This window comes from Onychostruthus taczanowskii, unplaced genomic scaffold (genome assembly GCF_017590055.1).
Source record: "Onychostruthus taczanowskii isolate IOZ18803 unplaced genomic scaffold, ASM1759005v1 scaffold9, whole genome shotgun sequence".
Classification (NCBI taxonomy): Eukaryota; Metazoa; Chordata; class Aves; order Passeriformes; family Passeridae; genus Onychostruthus; species Onychostruthus taczanowskii.
The window spans coordinates 15,683,958-15,698,464 of record NW_024506993.1 but is presented as its reverse complement, the minus strand read 5'-3'; the positions used below and the strand labels follow the sequence as shown (position 1 = coordinate 15,698,464).

Genomic DNA, 14,507 nt, shown 5'->3' with positions numbered 1-14,507 from the left:
AAGGAGCCTCTCCCTCACCTCCACACTAGACTCATGATTTGAAGGCAGTGTTTGAAAATGACTGAAACAAAACTGCTTTTGTGTAACACAAATCCCATTCCATCTTTCCAGTTGCCAAGGAAAAAACCACACAAATAGAGATTCATTTCAGGCATGTTAATGGCCTTGGAACTACATCAGATCTCTGACAGACAGCTTGTGTTTGTTACATCAGTCAGGAATTCAAAGATTCATGAAGTGCTAAGACAATTCCCAGGTCCCAGCCTGGAGCTAGCTGGCACTCACCTGTAAATAATGCCTTTGCTGTGAAGAAACTGGAGCCCACATAAAATTTCAGCTCCATAAAACCTGAAAAGACCAAAACATCTTTTAATCTTCACTCAGTTACAACAGTCAATGCAGGTAGCCAAAACAATGCTGTGGGCACCTTTTCATGGAGTGAGAAGCTCTGAACACATCTTTAAATCCCAGTGCCTGTGTGTTTGTGCAGCCAGTGCTGTAACCTGCACGGTAATCCCTTCACCACACATCGGCAGTGTCCAACACCAAACAGCAGAGGGGACACGGCAGCAGCTGCAGCAAGGCTTCATCCCACTTCCCTCAGGGAGCACCATGCCCGCCCTCCTCTTCAATAACAGACTTTGTACGGTTTTAGGGATAGGCACGTGCCTTTGAAAGAGAGCTGTGGGAGCTCAGCCCTCCAGGATTGCTGCAGGAGGGACTGGGCACCAGTGCAAGGTTAGAATTGAGCCTCACCCGTCTCCCTCTGCCTGGTCACAGACACCCTGAAAGAAGCCACCTCTTCAGGGGCACTCTCCTCAAAAGAAAGAGGTGATAATCTAGGGGACATGAAGGAAAATCTGAAAGAATGCTTCCCTCTGCCCCAAAAAGAATAATTTCTTTTCAAATTGGAAAAATACAAAACTGTTTTAATTTCTGTATAGCAGATGAACGTTGGTCCAAAACAAACAGCACAGAATATAGCCAGAGAGGATGCCAGAGGTGTTTGCTGGGATCCAGGTAAGATGGAGGGGCTTTATCCACACTTTTGCTGGGGAGAGTGGGGAGAGAGCTGACCTATACAACTGGATGCTGTTCATGCCAGACTTCTTGTGATCCCATCCAGTCAGCAATCCTCAGTGCAGTGCCAGTAACAGAAGTAATTTTTCTGGGGCTTACAGACAGGTCCAGTAGTCTGCACTGTTAGTTTTTGAGGTTTACATGCCACCCCTTCAATGATGTCATTACAACACCCATGGGTTTGGATGAGAGAAGTAGAAACTGACCTCAAACTAAGAATGATAGTTAAAGTAACAATAATAGAATATTCTTGCGTCCTTTAAAGATCACTGCAGCTGAAAAGTCACAGATAACTGACACAAGTGCACTTACTAAACAAAGTGCTTACCCATTTAATTAGCATTTCATGGAGTGTACTGTCTTTTGGCACTATCATGTCAATTTAGCAACAGCAGTAAAGAAGTGCTGAATCTTTTCCTCCCCATGCTGTTTTCCAATTTTTTTCCATCAGAATACTGTCCTAAAGTACACTGAAGCTGTGCCTTTTCCTTTCAGTGCTGGCTCATGTTGCAATTTATTTTGCACCTCTAGGAACAAGAACCCCATAAATAGTACAACATCACAAATACGTAAATTAAGGAAGCCCAACTCCACACATCATTTAATGAACTTCATTGTATTCAGCCAGTGCCTAGAAACATGTTTTCAACCCTCAGCCACTGCAACTTGACTGCAGGTAAGGAGAGGCACAGAACCAGAAGCCATGAAGAGATGAAACCATGCACAGAGGTGGGCAGTGAAGGGCTGAGGACTCACGTTGCTCTGTAGAGGTCGAAACGCCCCTTGTCTTGGATGTGGAACATCAGGTCTCCCCCATTCAGGAACTCCATCACGAAGAACAAGTGATCCTTTAGCAGGGAATGGAACAGTTACTGATGCCATCCAACCATAAATGAAGGAGCACTGTGCCTCCAGGGGACCAAGCTGCCACCTCCCTCTTCTCCTGAAGGATTTTTGGTTTCATGCACCCCTATGAGGCTCCTACAGAGTTGAGTGGCCTGGCCTTGTAAATATAAATATCTGATCCTGTATTCTGTGGGTTTCTAGACTTAACACACTCTGAAATGGACTTTCTGATGTCAATCTGTGACAGTCATCCTTTTCCCCTCACCAAGGGCAAAACTCAGATTAAGGACTTAATTAAACTCCTTCTTATTCCAGACTGCATAGACGTTTTTCTGATCTTATTCTCCCCTTATCAAGGTATGTGTTGTCATACTCTGAACTGCACAGAGCACAGGAAAAGGACATTTCATTCTTGCATCACTAAATTACTTTGATTTGACTGCTGGTATCAGAATCCATTAAAGGCTCAATCTGTTGTGTTGCTGTCACCATTTAAATTTTTCTTACCTTTGTCTGAAACGTGCAGTAAAGATGTGTGAGAAATGGATTTTCCCAGGCAAGAGCAAGGACCCTCTTTTCCACCATGGTACATTCCACATCATCATCAATTAGCACCACGTCCTTTTTCAGAGCTTTGATAGCAAAGAATTCATTCTTCCCTTTCAGCTCTGCAAGCAGAACCTACAAAAAATGAAAGATGAGAGTACAGCACGTTTAGGAAAGACTGGTGCTGATGTATCAGTGAGGGAAAGCCAAAGGTATTTATTGCAGGTGCACTGGCAATTAAAAAACACATTTAAGTGGGAAAGATGAGGGAGGTTTGGGAAGGTGAAGCTGCTGGACACAGAGGAGGAGATGGGGCTCAAGGACCAGGCACCACAGGCAGTTTTTCTGTCAATGCCTTGTGAGTGCATGAACAGCAGCCATGTAAATAAAGCCTGGTCTGTCACTGAGCTGCAGTTTCAGAGACAGCAGTGGACACAGTTTGGAGGTCACACTGCTCTCCCAAACATCCCCTGCCACTGCACTGGGAGGCTGCTGTGTGGAGGAAACAGAACTAAAATGTCCATTTGCACTGGATATGTGCATTAAAGGGCAATTCCTCTGCCTCTATGCTAAAAACTGACAAACTGCTGTGTACTGGAATCACTTTGGGGTTCACACAAGATCCAGCTGATGAATTTCCAGTGTCTTTGACAAAGATGTCTCCATACAATTCTGTTAGAAGATTACTGACCCAAGAAGCTGTGAGACCTTTCTGGTGAAAGGAAACAGCCCATCACATCGCAGACACCTGAACTCTCAGTTTGTCACATACCTTCCCAAAGCTTCCTTTCCCCAGCACTTTGTGGAAGACAAAGCTGTCTATGTTGAATTTTCTCCTTGCAGTTCTTGGCGCTGGCTTGGTTGTGTTTACCTCCCAGAGCTTGTCGTACTCGCTGTTATCTGCTGAGCAAAACAGGGAGGGGAAAAGTTCAGGGGATGCAGGAACCCTGCAGGACTCAGAGCTCTGGGCAGGAATGAGGTACTGACACAGCATTTCAATGATCTGCTGCTGGAATTACTGGTGGACCTAAACATAAGGGACAAGTCCTGGGTAAGCTTTGCATGTGGCCAGGAGATGGTAAAAAGAAAGACATGCTGCCTTTTTTAACAGCACTTATTAAAAAAGCTGTCTTACACAAGGCAAGAATGAATAACTTCTTAAATTGTCTGGTAGCTAAGTGGCTGTATTGAAACATTGTCTGTTTCCTCACCTGTTGTGTCTCCTCCTGGAGCTTTATGTTTCTTATCAAAATCTTGATAAATACCAACACTTTCTACAGATCCAGAATCAGACCTTCGTGTAGATTTCTGGGGAGAAGGGAAACATTTGAAATTATATTGGCAATGTTACTTTAGAAATAGAGTAATAGCTTTAAATGTAACATGATGACAGCATAAACATTACTTTTAATTATTAACTCCCAATATGTATATTTTCTCAAGAATTTGGTTAACAGACCATTTAGTCATCTTCATTACAGCTTCACACCAGCCATTTGCATTATTTCCTTCACTGCAAGAAAATAAGTCACTGAAATTCCTGAACAGTCTATGTTCCATTGTTCATTGCAAAATTATTAAAGGTATAATGGTTGGAACCACAGCGGAATGGATTTGAACTGTGGGAAAATGTCCCCTTGGATGTCTGCTCATGTGAAAGAGGAGATGGGAATCACTGTTTTACTGACATGCTGAAGCCATAGCTGGATGTGTCCTTAGCACAGGGAAACCACGTTTACATGTGGGAGATCCCTGAGATCAAATTTCAGCAATGAAAATACTGAGCTCCTGTGTCATGAAAGAGCTGCCACAACAGCTCTCACTGTTTTCAAAGTAAACATCCTGTGAAAGCTTAGGAATACACATCTCAGAGGAAGCACTGCTGGCTTTTGTGATATATTTTCCTGTTTTATTTCAGAGCTTGTGTCTGAATCTTTATTTGCAGAAGCTGATCACAAAAGAATCATGCTGCAGCAGGAGATGAACAATGCAAGCCATGGGGCCAGCATTAATTCCAGAGGGGTTTTCTCTGTGTGTGTGTATATATTTATATCAGATTAATAAAAAATGAGACTAGCTGGTATATTTCTCCTTATTCATTTAATTTTATCATTCAAGTGGAATTTTAAAGTTGAAGCATGTAAAAACAGATTTTCAGCATTACGATGCCACTGATTAACCCGTTAAACAGAAAGGAACAGAATAATCTTGGCACCACAGAAGAACAAAATTGGATTTCAGGAAGTCACACACCTTTTAAAAAATTGTTTAAGTGGCATACCCTCTTCCCTATTTCAGTTTCAGGTTATTGATATCTTTGTTAGTCTCTATAAGTGTCAAATTAAAAAAGACAAAGCTGTTCCCATTTCCTATTTTCCAAATACACTTTCCCATACGTCTCTATAAGTGTCAAATTGAAAAAGACAAAGCTGTTCCCATTTCCTATTTGGAAAATAGGAAGTGATGCAGAAAAGATGATGTGAAAACCCCCAAATGCTCTGAAAACAAGTAATTACCTGAGAAATGGCAATAAAGCTTACCTGGCTAACTTGATTTAAAGCTTCAGCTAGCAACTTCTGGTTTATTCCACATAAGTTTGCCACCTTCTTCTGGCATTTATGATGCACATTCATCCCACATTCTAAAAGAAATGTAAGGATTGTTATACAAGCATCAGGAAAATACTGACATTACAACAAACAGGGCTGTTCTGTGCAGTTCAGAAACCTTTTTTTAAGACTAGACTGGACATGGACCTGCCATTGCCACCAAAATTACAGATTTTATCCTTTAACACAATGAAGTCTAAAAAGAGGTTTCACAAGAGAAAAACCTCCGATTATCATTATTTTATTCTCAAAATCTGTTACAATAAGGATCATACTGCCTTTTTTTGGGAGAATTATAAAAGCAATATTTACAGTAAACGCTTTGAATGCACTTTGAGTCAGTCTCCAAATTTCAGCTGTTCCCAAAGCAGGAATTTTGACGATGATTACACCTCTGCAGTGTTTCCTGCCTCCTTCAGCAGCTCACCTTGGCTGAGCTGTCCCATGAGCCCCGTGCCTCCGTCTCTCTTTTGTACAAAAGCTTTTTTCACCCCACATGGACGAGACGAACCCCACCCTCCAGGACACACGGAAAGGCACAGAGTGCACCACCCTGGGGGAGCACTGGGAAAGCACAGAGAGCTGCCAGCTCCCTCCTCCTGCTCACCTTCACACTTGAGCCCCTGCCTGACGAGCCCCCAGAGCAGGCTGCCGCAGTGGTCACAGAAGGTGGGGCTCATGTAGTTGTAGACTCGGAAGCGGTGGGGCATGTCGATGTTGAAGCGCTCCTTCTGGAACTGAGCACAGCCATTGCACCTCAGGCTCCCTCCCCGCAGGGACACGGCTCTGCCACACAGCACCCACCCACCCTCCCTCCCTCACAGGGCTTGCGGATGCTTTGCTCCCTTGGAAGCTTTGCCCGCTGCCCGTTACAGAACTTTACACGGCTCTGAGCAAAGGCAGAGCCCTGGCTTGTACAGCCAGGCATCTCCCAAATGGAGTTGTCGGCTTCTGTACAAGGTTTTGTTAGTTCAGCAATGTTTAATTACATAATTACACTCGAAATACATTGTTTCAGCTCTTACCATTGTGTCCCTGCTGTTGGCTGCAGTGCCAGTACACCTCCCAATGATTTTATCAATGCATTTCTTATGAATAGCAGCATTGCATTCTTCAAGACATGCACAAGAAAAAAAAGCATTAATTCAGATGATAAATACATGGGATGAGGTGTTTGCACGTAATGGCAGAATGTGAAAATCACACTCCTGCATCATACTATATACACCAAAAGTTTATTTTCTATCAAGATTATAATATTTTTTAAGATGGTTCCTCCATCCCTTTTCTTTTACCATAAACTTTATTTCTAAACCATCAGCAATGCCCCCAGCATTTGATAACAGAAGGACAATATTATGCTTTTGAGTTTTCCCCTTTGATAGCTCCTCCCTGCTTGGAGTAATGCACAGACCTTGCCAAGTCAAAGGTGATTTTCAATTCAGCTGTAAAACCCCTCAGTAGTTGTAATTCACTTTAGAAAAGGTTTCACCAAAAACTGATGTCATAAATGAGTGCAACTTTTCAATAATATTACACACCTCTGAGAAGAACAGCTAAGTCTAAATCTTGATACTGAAATCCCAGATAGGAATCATAGGTTCCTTTGGTCATTGTGCAAAATTGATATTTAACTTCTACCACTACCCATAGTGATGATGCATTGTGCCATGCACATTTACAGATTTTTTTTCAAGATCTCCAGATTCAGCAGCATAAGAAGAAATTAAAAAAAAAAAAAATCAACTTACGTCTACATTTGTATCCCTGCTTGTTGAGGCCCCTGAAAAACAAATTATAAAAAAGGAAATCAATACATTTTCTGGAATAAAAGATGGCTGGTTTTTATTTTATTTTCACCATGTCAAACAACAAATTAATAAATTGGTCTAAGTTCTGGTAATCACAATCCTCTGTCTTAGGACAGCAGTGTTTACAATATAAGGTCCTGTATTTGACAGCCCAGCAAATTAGGAAGAAAACCCAGAAAAAACCAAGGTTTCAAACACATGGAAAATCCTCCCAACCTAACTTAGGACAAAACCAGCCTTACTATGAAAGGGATCCAACTTCTCTGTGGGTCTCTAGGCTGCCATCAGTCACTTCACATCTCAAAGTCTGGCCATTGTTTTCTCAGACCCACCCCTCTTGCTGTCCTGTGGCAGAGCTGCTGATGATCATGGCCACAGTCACTTGATGCTGATGGAGTTTCTGCCTATTATTTCAGTGGCAGAAATGTTCAAGCTCTGTTTCTCAGTGTGAAAGACAACTGTAGTTCTTAGGTATAAAAATGCCCTTATTGAATATATAACTTCAATTTCCCAACAAATTTATTTGTCACATTTTGTCTGAGTATATCTGAAGCAAAATTTGCAGTAATTTGGCCCTTGGAGCTGGGGGAAGCTTAAATTTTCCTTCTTACCATACAAAGTCTCTGCAGACAGAGCAAAATGTAGGCTGTCCAAAGAAGGTGGCGATGAATTCGTGACTTTTGATGTAGTGGATTTTGGCTTGCTTGATAGCTCCTCTCCTGTTGATAGTGACTGTCCCCTCCTCTTCCCTCATCGACTGTCTGCAGTCTGAGGGGACACAAGAAGACGCTTTTAATACTCTCAGGTATTACAGAGGTTAATATTTGCTTCTCCCAAATGTTCAGTTTGTTTTCCTGTTTCTGACTCGTGTTTCTGTTCATTTTACACCTGCATTCTGCAGACTTCCAGTCCATCAGGGTGGTACAGGTGCACACTCTGCTTCCCAAGGTGTCCCTCTGTTCTGTGCAAGCACTTCCCACTCCTGCCCACACAGAAAAAGCCTTCAGCTGATGAACTGAGAGCAAAGAGCAGGGATGGAGCACAGTTTTGATAGAGAAGTGACAACCACTGTTGTTCCTTGAAAAACAAATCTATGATTTCTGCTCTGTGATTTATGTTTAATATGAGAAAGTATTTTATTAGAAGCAGGAAGGTGAGCAGAAGCCTTCCATGCTGCTGCTCCACATCCCCCCCTGAAGCAGGACTGCAGCAGAAATTCAGATGAGCTGCTGCAGGACCTTCTGTGTGACCACAGGACCATCCTAATGCCAGGTTACTTTCTTCCAGTCTCCAGGATCATTAAGCAGCGAGGACAAATGAGACTTTCAGTTAGACATTTCCCTTTTCATAACATTCATGTTTTATCTTTCCACAAGTCCCAGTCTCATTCCTTTCCCCTTCTAGCCCCCATGGAGTCAAATTATTCAGTATTATAATAATACTACCTGCTCCATCTACTGTAGCATCTAATACTGGATCACATAGAAATCACATGCAGCATTAAGCCAAGAAATAAAACAACAAACAAATTCTCAGGCTCCAAGTCCAGCTGGCTCATACAAGTCCTCATTAGAGGTTATGGCTATTTTCACTCATTTCCAAGGAAGCTTCTGAGTTTCTTTTACAAAAATGTGAATTTGTGGCTGTAAGACTGAGACACAAACTCAGACTACTTAGTCTTAATTAGGCATTTTTGAAGGCATAGAGGTTTGTAGCAGAGATAACCCAATGCAGGTTTATCAAGAGACTGGGTAACTGGTGATTTAACCCAAGAACACATTTCTTGTCTGTTGAGGGACAATCCCATCCAGCAGCAAAAGATAAAGGCTTGAGCTGGCAACGAGGAGCTGATCAACTGCTAATTCCATCAGCTCTGGCCAGCAGCTTGTGGGTCCCAGCCTGGAAGAAATGTGGACATAGTTCACATGTCCAAAATGCTGTAAAGCTGAGGGCAACAGCCCTCAGCCCTTGCTGTTTACAGGCTGGGAATTTCCACAGCAATGGAGTAAGGAAAAAGCCAGAAGAGCATTTTTCCCATCATCAATATAACAGCTTCTTAAAATTTGCTCCGTCGCATTGCTGCCTTTTATCACTATTGGGGGAGCCTTGCTTTTAGCACTGACAGAAGCAGACTTGTGTCCTTTGCCAAGTCACACTCACTGCAATGCCTGAGCTCACTACAAAGTTACCCAGGAGCTCTGGGTTTCTGGCTGTTAGATGAACTTGGTTCTTGTCATTTATTTTAGCTGGCTGCCACCGCTGCTATTCCAACAGACTGCTGAACCTGGAATACAATTTGTCATGTGACACCTGAGTGTCCTAAACTAATTCATCTGTCACAGCCAGCAGCACCACACTGCAGCAGCATGTGCTGCCTTAGAAAATAAATGGCATAATCAGCTCAGATATTGAGGAAAGATTAAGCATATTAGTGAAAAGAAAGTTCAGAAAAGGTCTCCAGGTTTTGCCACTCGGTATTAATGTACTTTTCTGAGAAAAGTACCATCAGAGAAAAACCCATCCTGACAGCCCCTGAAAGGACCTTCCATTGAGCACTGTGACAGTTCCTGAGTCACCCCTCCCCTCCAGGAACAGGATTCCTTTTCCTTGTTCAAACAGGCTGCTGAATTCACCCTACACAAACTCTTCAGCTGCTGCACTTCAGCTCGTGGCAGTCTGCAAACTGTGCTATCTCTGTTCAATCCTGCTGAGCAAACACACAGACCTCACCCACTGCTGCCCAAATGCTTCAGGGAAACCACGCTGGTGTGCTGCAAGGGAAGCAAGGTGCTCGAGAGGCAGCAGTACCTCACACTGTTTGCTGCAGAAAAGCATGTCTTGGTAAGGGAGATTTCATCAGTAACAGCAACAGAGCAGAGAAAGGCCTTTTGCTTCATGGCAGTATTCTGAGATCACCTGTGATGCAGCAAATTACCAGACAAAAGCTTTTCTGAAGTCCATAACAAGCAAACCAAGTGTTTAGTGAGAAACAAACACCTCATGCTGAAATACTTGGAGCAATTTGGTATTGCTGATACTGCATGCAGAAGTCTCTGACAAGACTTGTTTTTATAGGAAACACCAGTGTTTCCTCCCTGTCTGAAGCCCTGACATCAAACTTAAGAGAAATACATGAGACTGACACTTATTTCTTTGACAGAGTAATTGTATAAATGAATCACTTTGGGGTTTTTTCCTTTTTTTTTAAATTTTGCACATTTTCCCTAAGTATACTTTAATGGGGAAGAATCCTTGAGCACAGCAAAACCTCAAAATCTGCATGTGAGGACACAGAGACTTTACAACCAGCTGCCTTGTTATATGCCTTTGCCAAAACCAACCAATATAATAAAGAATAGCTGAAAACACTTTTGTCTGGTTCAGAAGCAGCTGAGAGGTTTGGAGGGCAGCTGTGAGTCAGGTTCATCTGAGTTGAGGTGGCTCTGAAATTATGGTGTAATTTCAATTTACTATGGGCATGTTTAACAAGTTATCTTTAATGTGTAAATTGCCTTTAAAGTGCATTGCTCCAGGAAAGTTTTAAGGGGCTCAGCCAACCATATGGTAAACTGGAGAATAAAGGCTTAATTTCAGAGATGTAGAGACAATCAACAATTGCAGGGAAGTAATTTTCACAACTCTATGGATGCAGGGTGGATGCAGGATGGAGAAACACAAAGGGAAAAACTTTGCTTCCCCCTCCAAGCAAGCCAGGACTTCCATAAATGAAATGCTTGTCATGAACCAGCACACGGTCAGAAAGAGCAGGTACAGAACAGCTGAATCAGCAGCCAGGGTCCAGGTGACCTCTGCAGCCTGGAGTTGACATTAATCATTTTGGACCCAGCACACACCATTAAACATAATCTATTTCCTCTGTTCAGAGCTGTGGTTAATATTTATCACTGACATGTTCATGTACTTCAAGGTCCTTTTCAAAACTTGCAGCTGATCTGACACAAACATCCAGAACTCCTCTGTGTGAACATTCATGAAGAAACCACAAAGCAGGGCTGGGAGTTGGCAGTGCAGCTCCCAGACTGCTGTGAACCCCCCCTGCATTCTCTGTTCAGCTCCACAGCCTGTCCTGCTGAATATTTCCCAGTCCCCACAGCCACTAACACAACACCCAACCCACTGCCTGGAAAACATTTACCACAGTGATATTGCTGGGGCTCTGCTGAGCTGTAATAAACCTCAAGGTGAGGTGTCACATTGTCTCAATTGAACCTCAAAATTTCAACGACAAAGAAAAACAACCTCAGGCAAACCCTACTAATTTTTCTTAAAAGAAAGAATTGAAAAAATATTTAGCCTCTTCAGAGTTCATTTTTAATTTTAACCTGCTTATTTCATGGTTGTGTTTGTGAAGAGGAAAGAGAACAGTGCAACTGTCAGAGTCTGGGAACCAGGACTTCAAACAGGGACAGGAAAGGAATTTTCTGAGCTGGTTGCTCAGGCTGAGATTTGTCTGAAACTTTATAATTAATTACAAACCCCACTAACATTTCTGTTCAGTGTCTGTCTCCTTCTGCTGTTCTGCAGCCTTGCACTTGGCTTTGTTTGAAAGTTAAGTGCACCTTCAGGTCAAGAAAAATATTAATCTTTCAGAGCAATCATTAAAAGGGAAAGCTGTTCCTGACAAAGGAGACTTTCCCAGCATCGATTGTCTCAGAGGCAAATTGCTCTTTAATGTGGTCCTGGAGAAGATTGCTTTAAAGATCATCAGTTAAAAATGATTAAAATATTAAAAATCCCAAGAAACCATTTACAGAAGTAGAAGTTTCCCAAAGCCTACAGTTCTGTGACATGAACTTGCTATGTTAAATCACTCTGGTCTTTGTGCTACCCCTCTTTAGAGGATCACAGGTTTGGGTTGGAGCATTTATTTGCAATGTCTGCCACAGGCAGGGATACCTTGCCCTAGACCAGGTTGCTCAGAGGCCATCCAGCCTGGCCTTGAACAAATCCAGGATGAAGTCCTGCTCTGGCCCTGAGCCAGCGCCAGCTGCTGCTCTGCAGCTGCTTCAGGGTGTATGTGTGTGACCTTTCCTAGGCATTTCTGACACCAGTGGCCTGGTAGAGAAGTGTAAAACAAAACACCAACTTTAACAAGCCCTGCTTTTCAATCCAGGATTAAAAACCCCAAAACCAAACACACTCCAGCCTTTGTAGTGCTCCCACCCACCCAGAGCTCAGCGCGAACACACCAGTGCTCAGTGTACAGAACGCTTGTTTTACAGCTCAGTGTCTTGCTAAATGCTTCTGCAGAGACCTCTGGTATCTCATTTGTGATAATAAAACCAGGAATAAATTGGAAAATGGGTCTTCTCTCTTTTTCAAATTACACAGCAAAACCAACAGATACAGCATCTCAGTAGACAGATACAGATCTAAAGATACAAATCTCAAGCATCTCAAACTTCTACTGAAGGTACAAACTGTATCAGATTTTCTGTGCTCCACACAACATGTTAGCTACCCTAGGAACCACAGACACACCAACCTGCTATCTATGAAATCACATCTGCAACTGTCTGATTCTCCTAGAGAAATATCAGAAGATAAAGCCTGCAGATGTTTTTGTTCAGTTCATGCAATCTCACTTCTGCTGCAGATTAAAGGAGATGTGAGGTGCCACTGAATAACCTGCACATTAGCCAAATTTCTAGAAACAGCATTTTCTCAGTTAAATTATTAAATCATACCAACATCCCCATGTACAATCACAAGGTTCACTTCTGGCTCTTCAGCCCTCATCACTACTATTTATTAAAAATGTGACCATCCTTCCGCAACACACCTCATCCATAGAGATATTTCCCTCAAACCTTATTTTAGGCCCATACAGTATCCAGACTGAAATGGCAAATCTGTTATTTACCCTATTATTTTTCACATTTTACTCAGAAAAATGCTGATGTCTCATGCTTCTCCAACACCCAACACACAGAGAACAACATATTCAAAATATATGCAGCTCTGGGTCGGGTCCCTCTTCTAGAATTCAGAGAATTGAGATATCAAAAGTTTGCATGCAAATTACTCACCTTCTGGTACTTCTAATGGCATTTTAAGGAAAAAAAAATCACTGTCCCTTTCTGCAGGAAGCTGTAGCCAGCAAAACAGCAATTCAGAATTCAAACCCAAGGCACAAGCACAAAGCTGCTAACACTGCACAAGACGCTCAGGAGAGTGAGGTTCTGCATTTTCTTACTCGAGGAGGTCATTAACCACATTTGAATAAACAAAGACCAAGCAAAGCATTAAACTTATTTCAACTCCCACCTATTAAAGCTAAAGCTGCTTTACAGAATTATAACCTAGTTTCAATACTACAGCGAGAGAAGGAGGGGTAGAAGGAGAACAATTTCAAAATTAAAATTGAATTTAACACCCTGTTCTCATGTTTCACACACAAGGAGAAAAGCTTCTGAATTTCCAGCACAAACTCATATTCAAATCACAGGACAAAAGACAAAAAGGTTCCTTGACAGCTGTAAGTCAGGGCTCTGCAGTCCCCATTTTATAGGGAATAGGAAGAAAAAAACCATGAAGATTGGTAAGACTTTTAATATGCAGTCCTAAATTAACTGGACAGGCCTCAATCTGGAAAAGGAATATTCAAATGAAAAGTCTCAGTGTAGTCTACTGTGGAAGAACCATTAATACCAGCTTCTTTTGTGATTTTTTTTCCTCTAAGAATATACCTGTTAATGGAGCAATAACATTCTTATTTCTCTGCTCTGCACCACTGCAGCAGAGGAAAGCAGTTTTCTCTAAAGGTAGCAGAATGTCTGCTACTTAGAAGAAAGGTTTAAAAAACAGCAGCTTCAGTTTGCAAAACAAGCCAAAGAAAGAATTAGTCACTTTTGTGAAGTGCTTGGAGCTTTTCAAACAAAAGGTAGCTCCTATAACTCAAAAGATACAAACGGCAGCAATAGAATAAACCAGGGAATACTTTGAATAAACCAGGGAACAACTGAAATACCAGTTTCAGAACAAGCCTTTTTTAGTCTTTTAGAAACACAGCTACCACAGAGTTCAGTCTGCAAAGGCAGGTAAGAGGGAGAGCAAAGTGACAAGTGCATAGGAAGGAATGTGAACTGTCCCTGAGGGTTTCAGCAGGGTGGGGAATGGAGGTTGACACAAACATCCTTGCAAGGCACCAGCAAACCTCTCTGCTCTCACGCTGCTAAGTGCTGATTTAACTGGGGAGAACATTTACAGCAGTGCAATGATGAGCCAAAAATCAGTGTTTGCCTATTTAGCAGCATTACACACTGACATAAGGGAGGTTTACAACCTTGAGGAGGAGTAGTTTGTTAAAATGTATTGGTATTTGCAGTGTTCACATTAAAATATCAGATTGAGTGACTTTCCTTCACAAAGTGTAGATGTATCAAAGTCTTGAAAGGCAATTTCCACCACCTCTGTGGTTCAGTTACCAAAAATGTATTGGTGACTAATTTCATATAAAGGAGAAGGTTAATAGGAACTCATTGCAAAGTAGAAGGTCAAAGAAGTGCACTAAGATGCGAATATTAACTTGCCAATTAGAATATAAATACATGACTTAATGATCTGTTTGGTATTTAGGCTTCATCTACCACCA

At 42.1% G+C, this 14,507-nt stretch overlaps 1 protein-coding gene across 2 annotated transcripts in view; it reads right to left on the bottom strand.

Moving 5' to 3' along the window:
- PRKCD (protein kinase C delta) overlaps positions 1–14,507 on the bottom strand; it is a 59,365-nt gene that overhangs the window by 4,118 nt on the left and 40,740 nt on the right. The window contains exons 5-14 of one of the 2 annotated variants that reach the window (XM_041425656.1): positions 7,504–7,660; positions 6,833–6,864; positions 6,107–6,192; positions 5,689–5,818; positions 5,013–5,113; positions 3,684–3,780; positions 3,245–3,375; positions 2,434–2,607; positions 1,837–1,928; positions 286–348 (exon numbers count right to left, since the gene is read on the bottom strand). In XM_041425656.1, coding sequence (XP_041281590.1) covers positions 286–348; positions 1,837–1,928; positions 2,434–2,607; positions 3,245–3,375; positions 3,684–3,780; positions 5,013–5,113; positions 5,689–5,818; positions 6,107–6,192; positions 6,833–6,864; positions 7,504–7,660 — 1,063 coding nt within the window. The remainder of the gene's footprint in view (positions 1–285; positions 349–1,836; positions 1,929–2,433; positions 2,608–3,244; positions 3,376–3,683; positions 3,781–5,012; positions 5,114–5,688; positions 5,819–6,106; positions 6,193–6,832; positions 6,865–7,503; positions 7,661–14,507) is intronic. The other variant, XM_041425657.1, reaches the window with a different exon arrangement.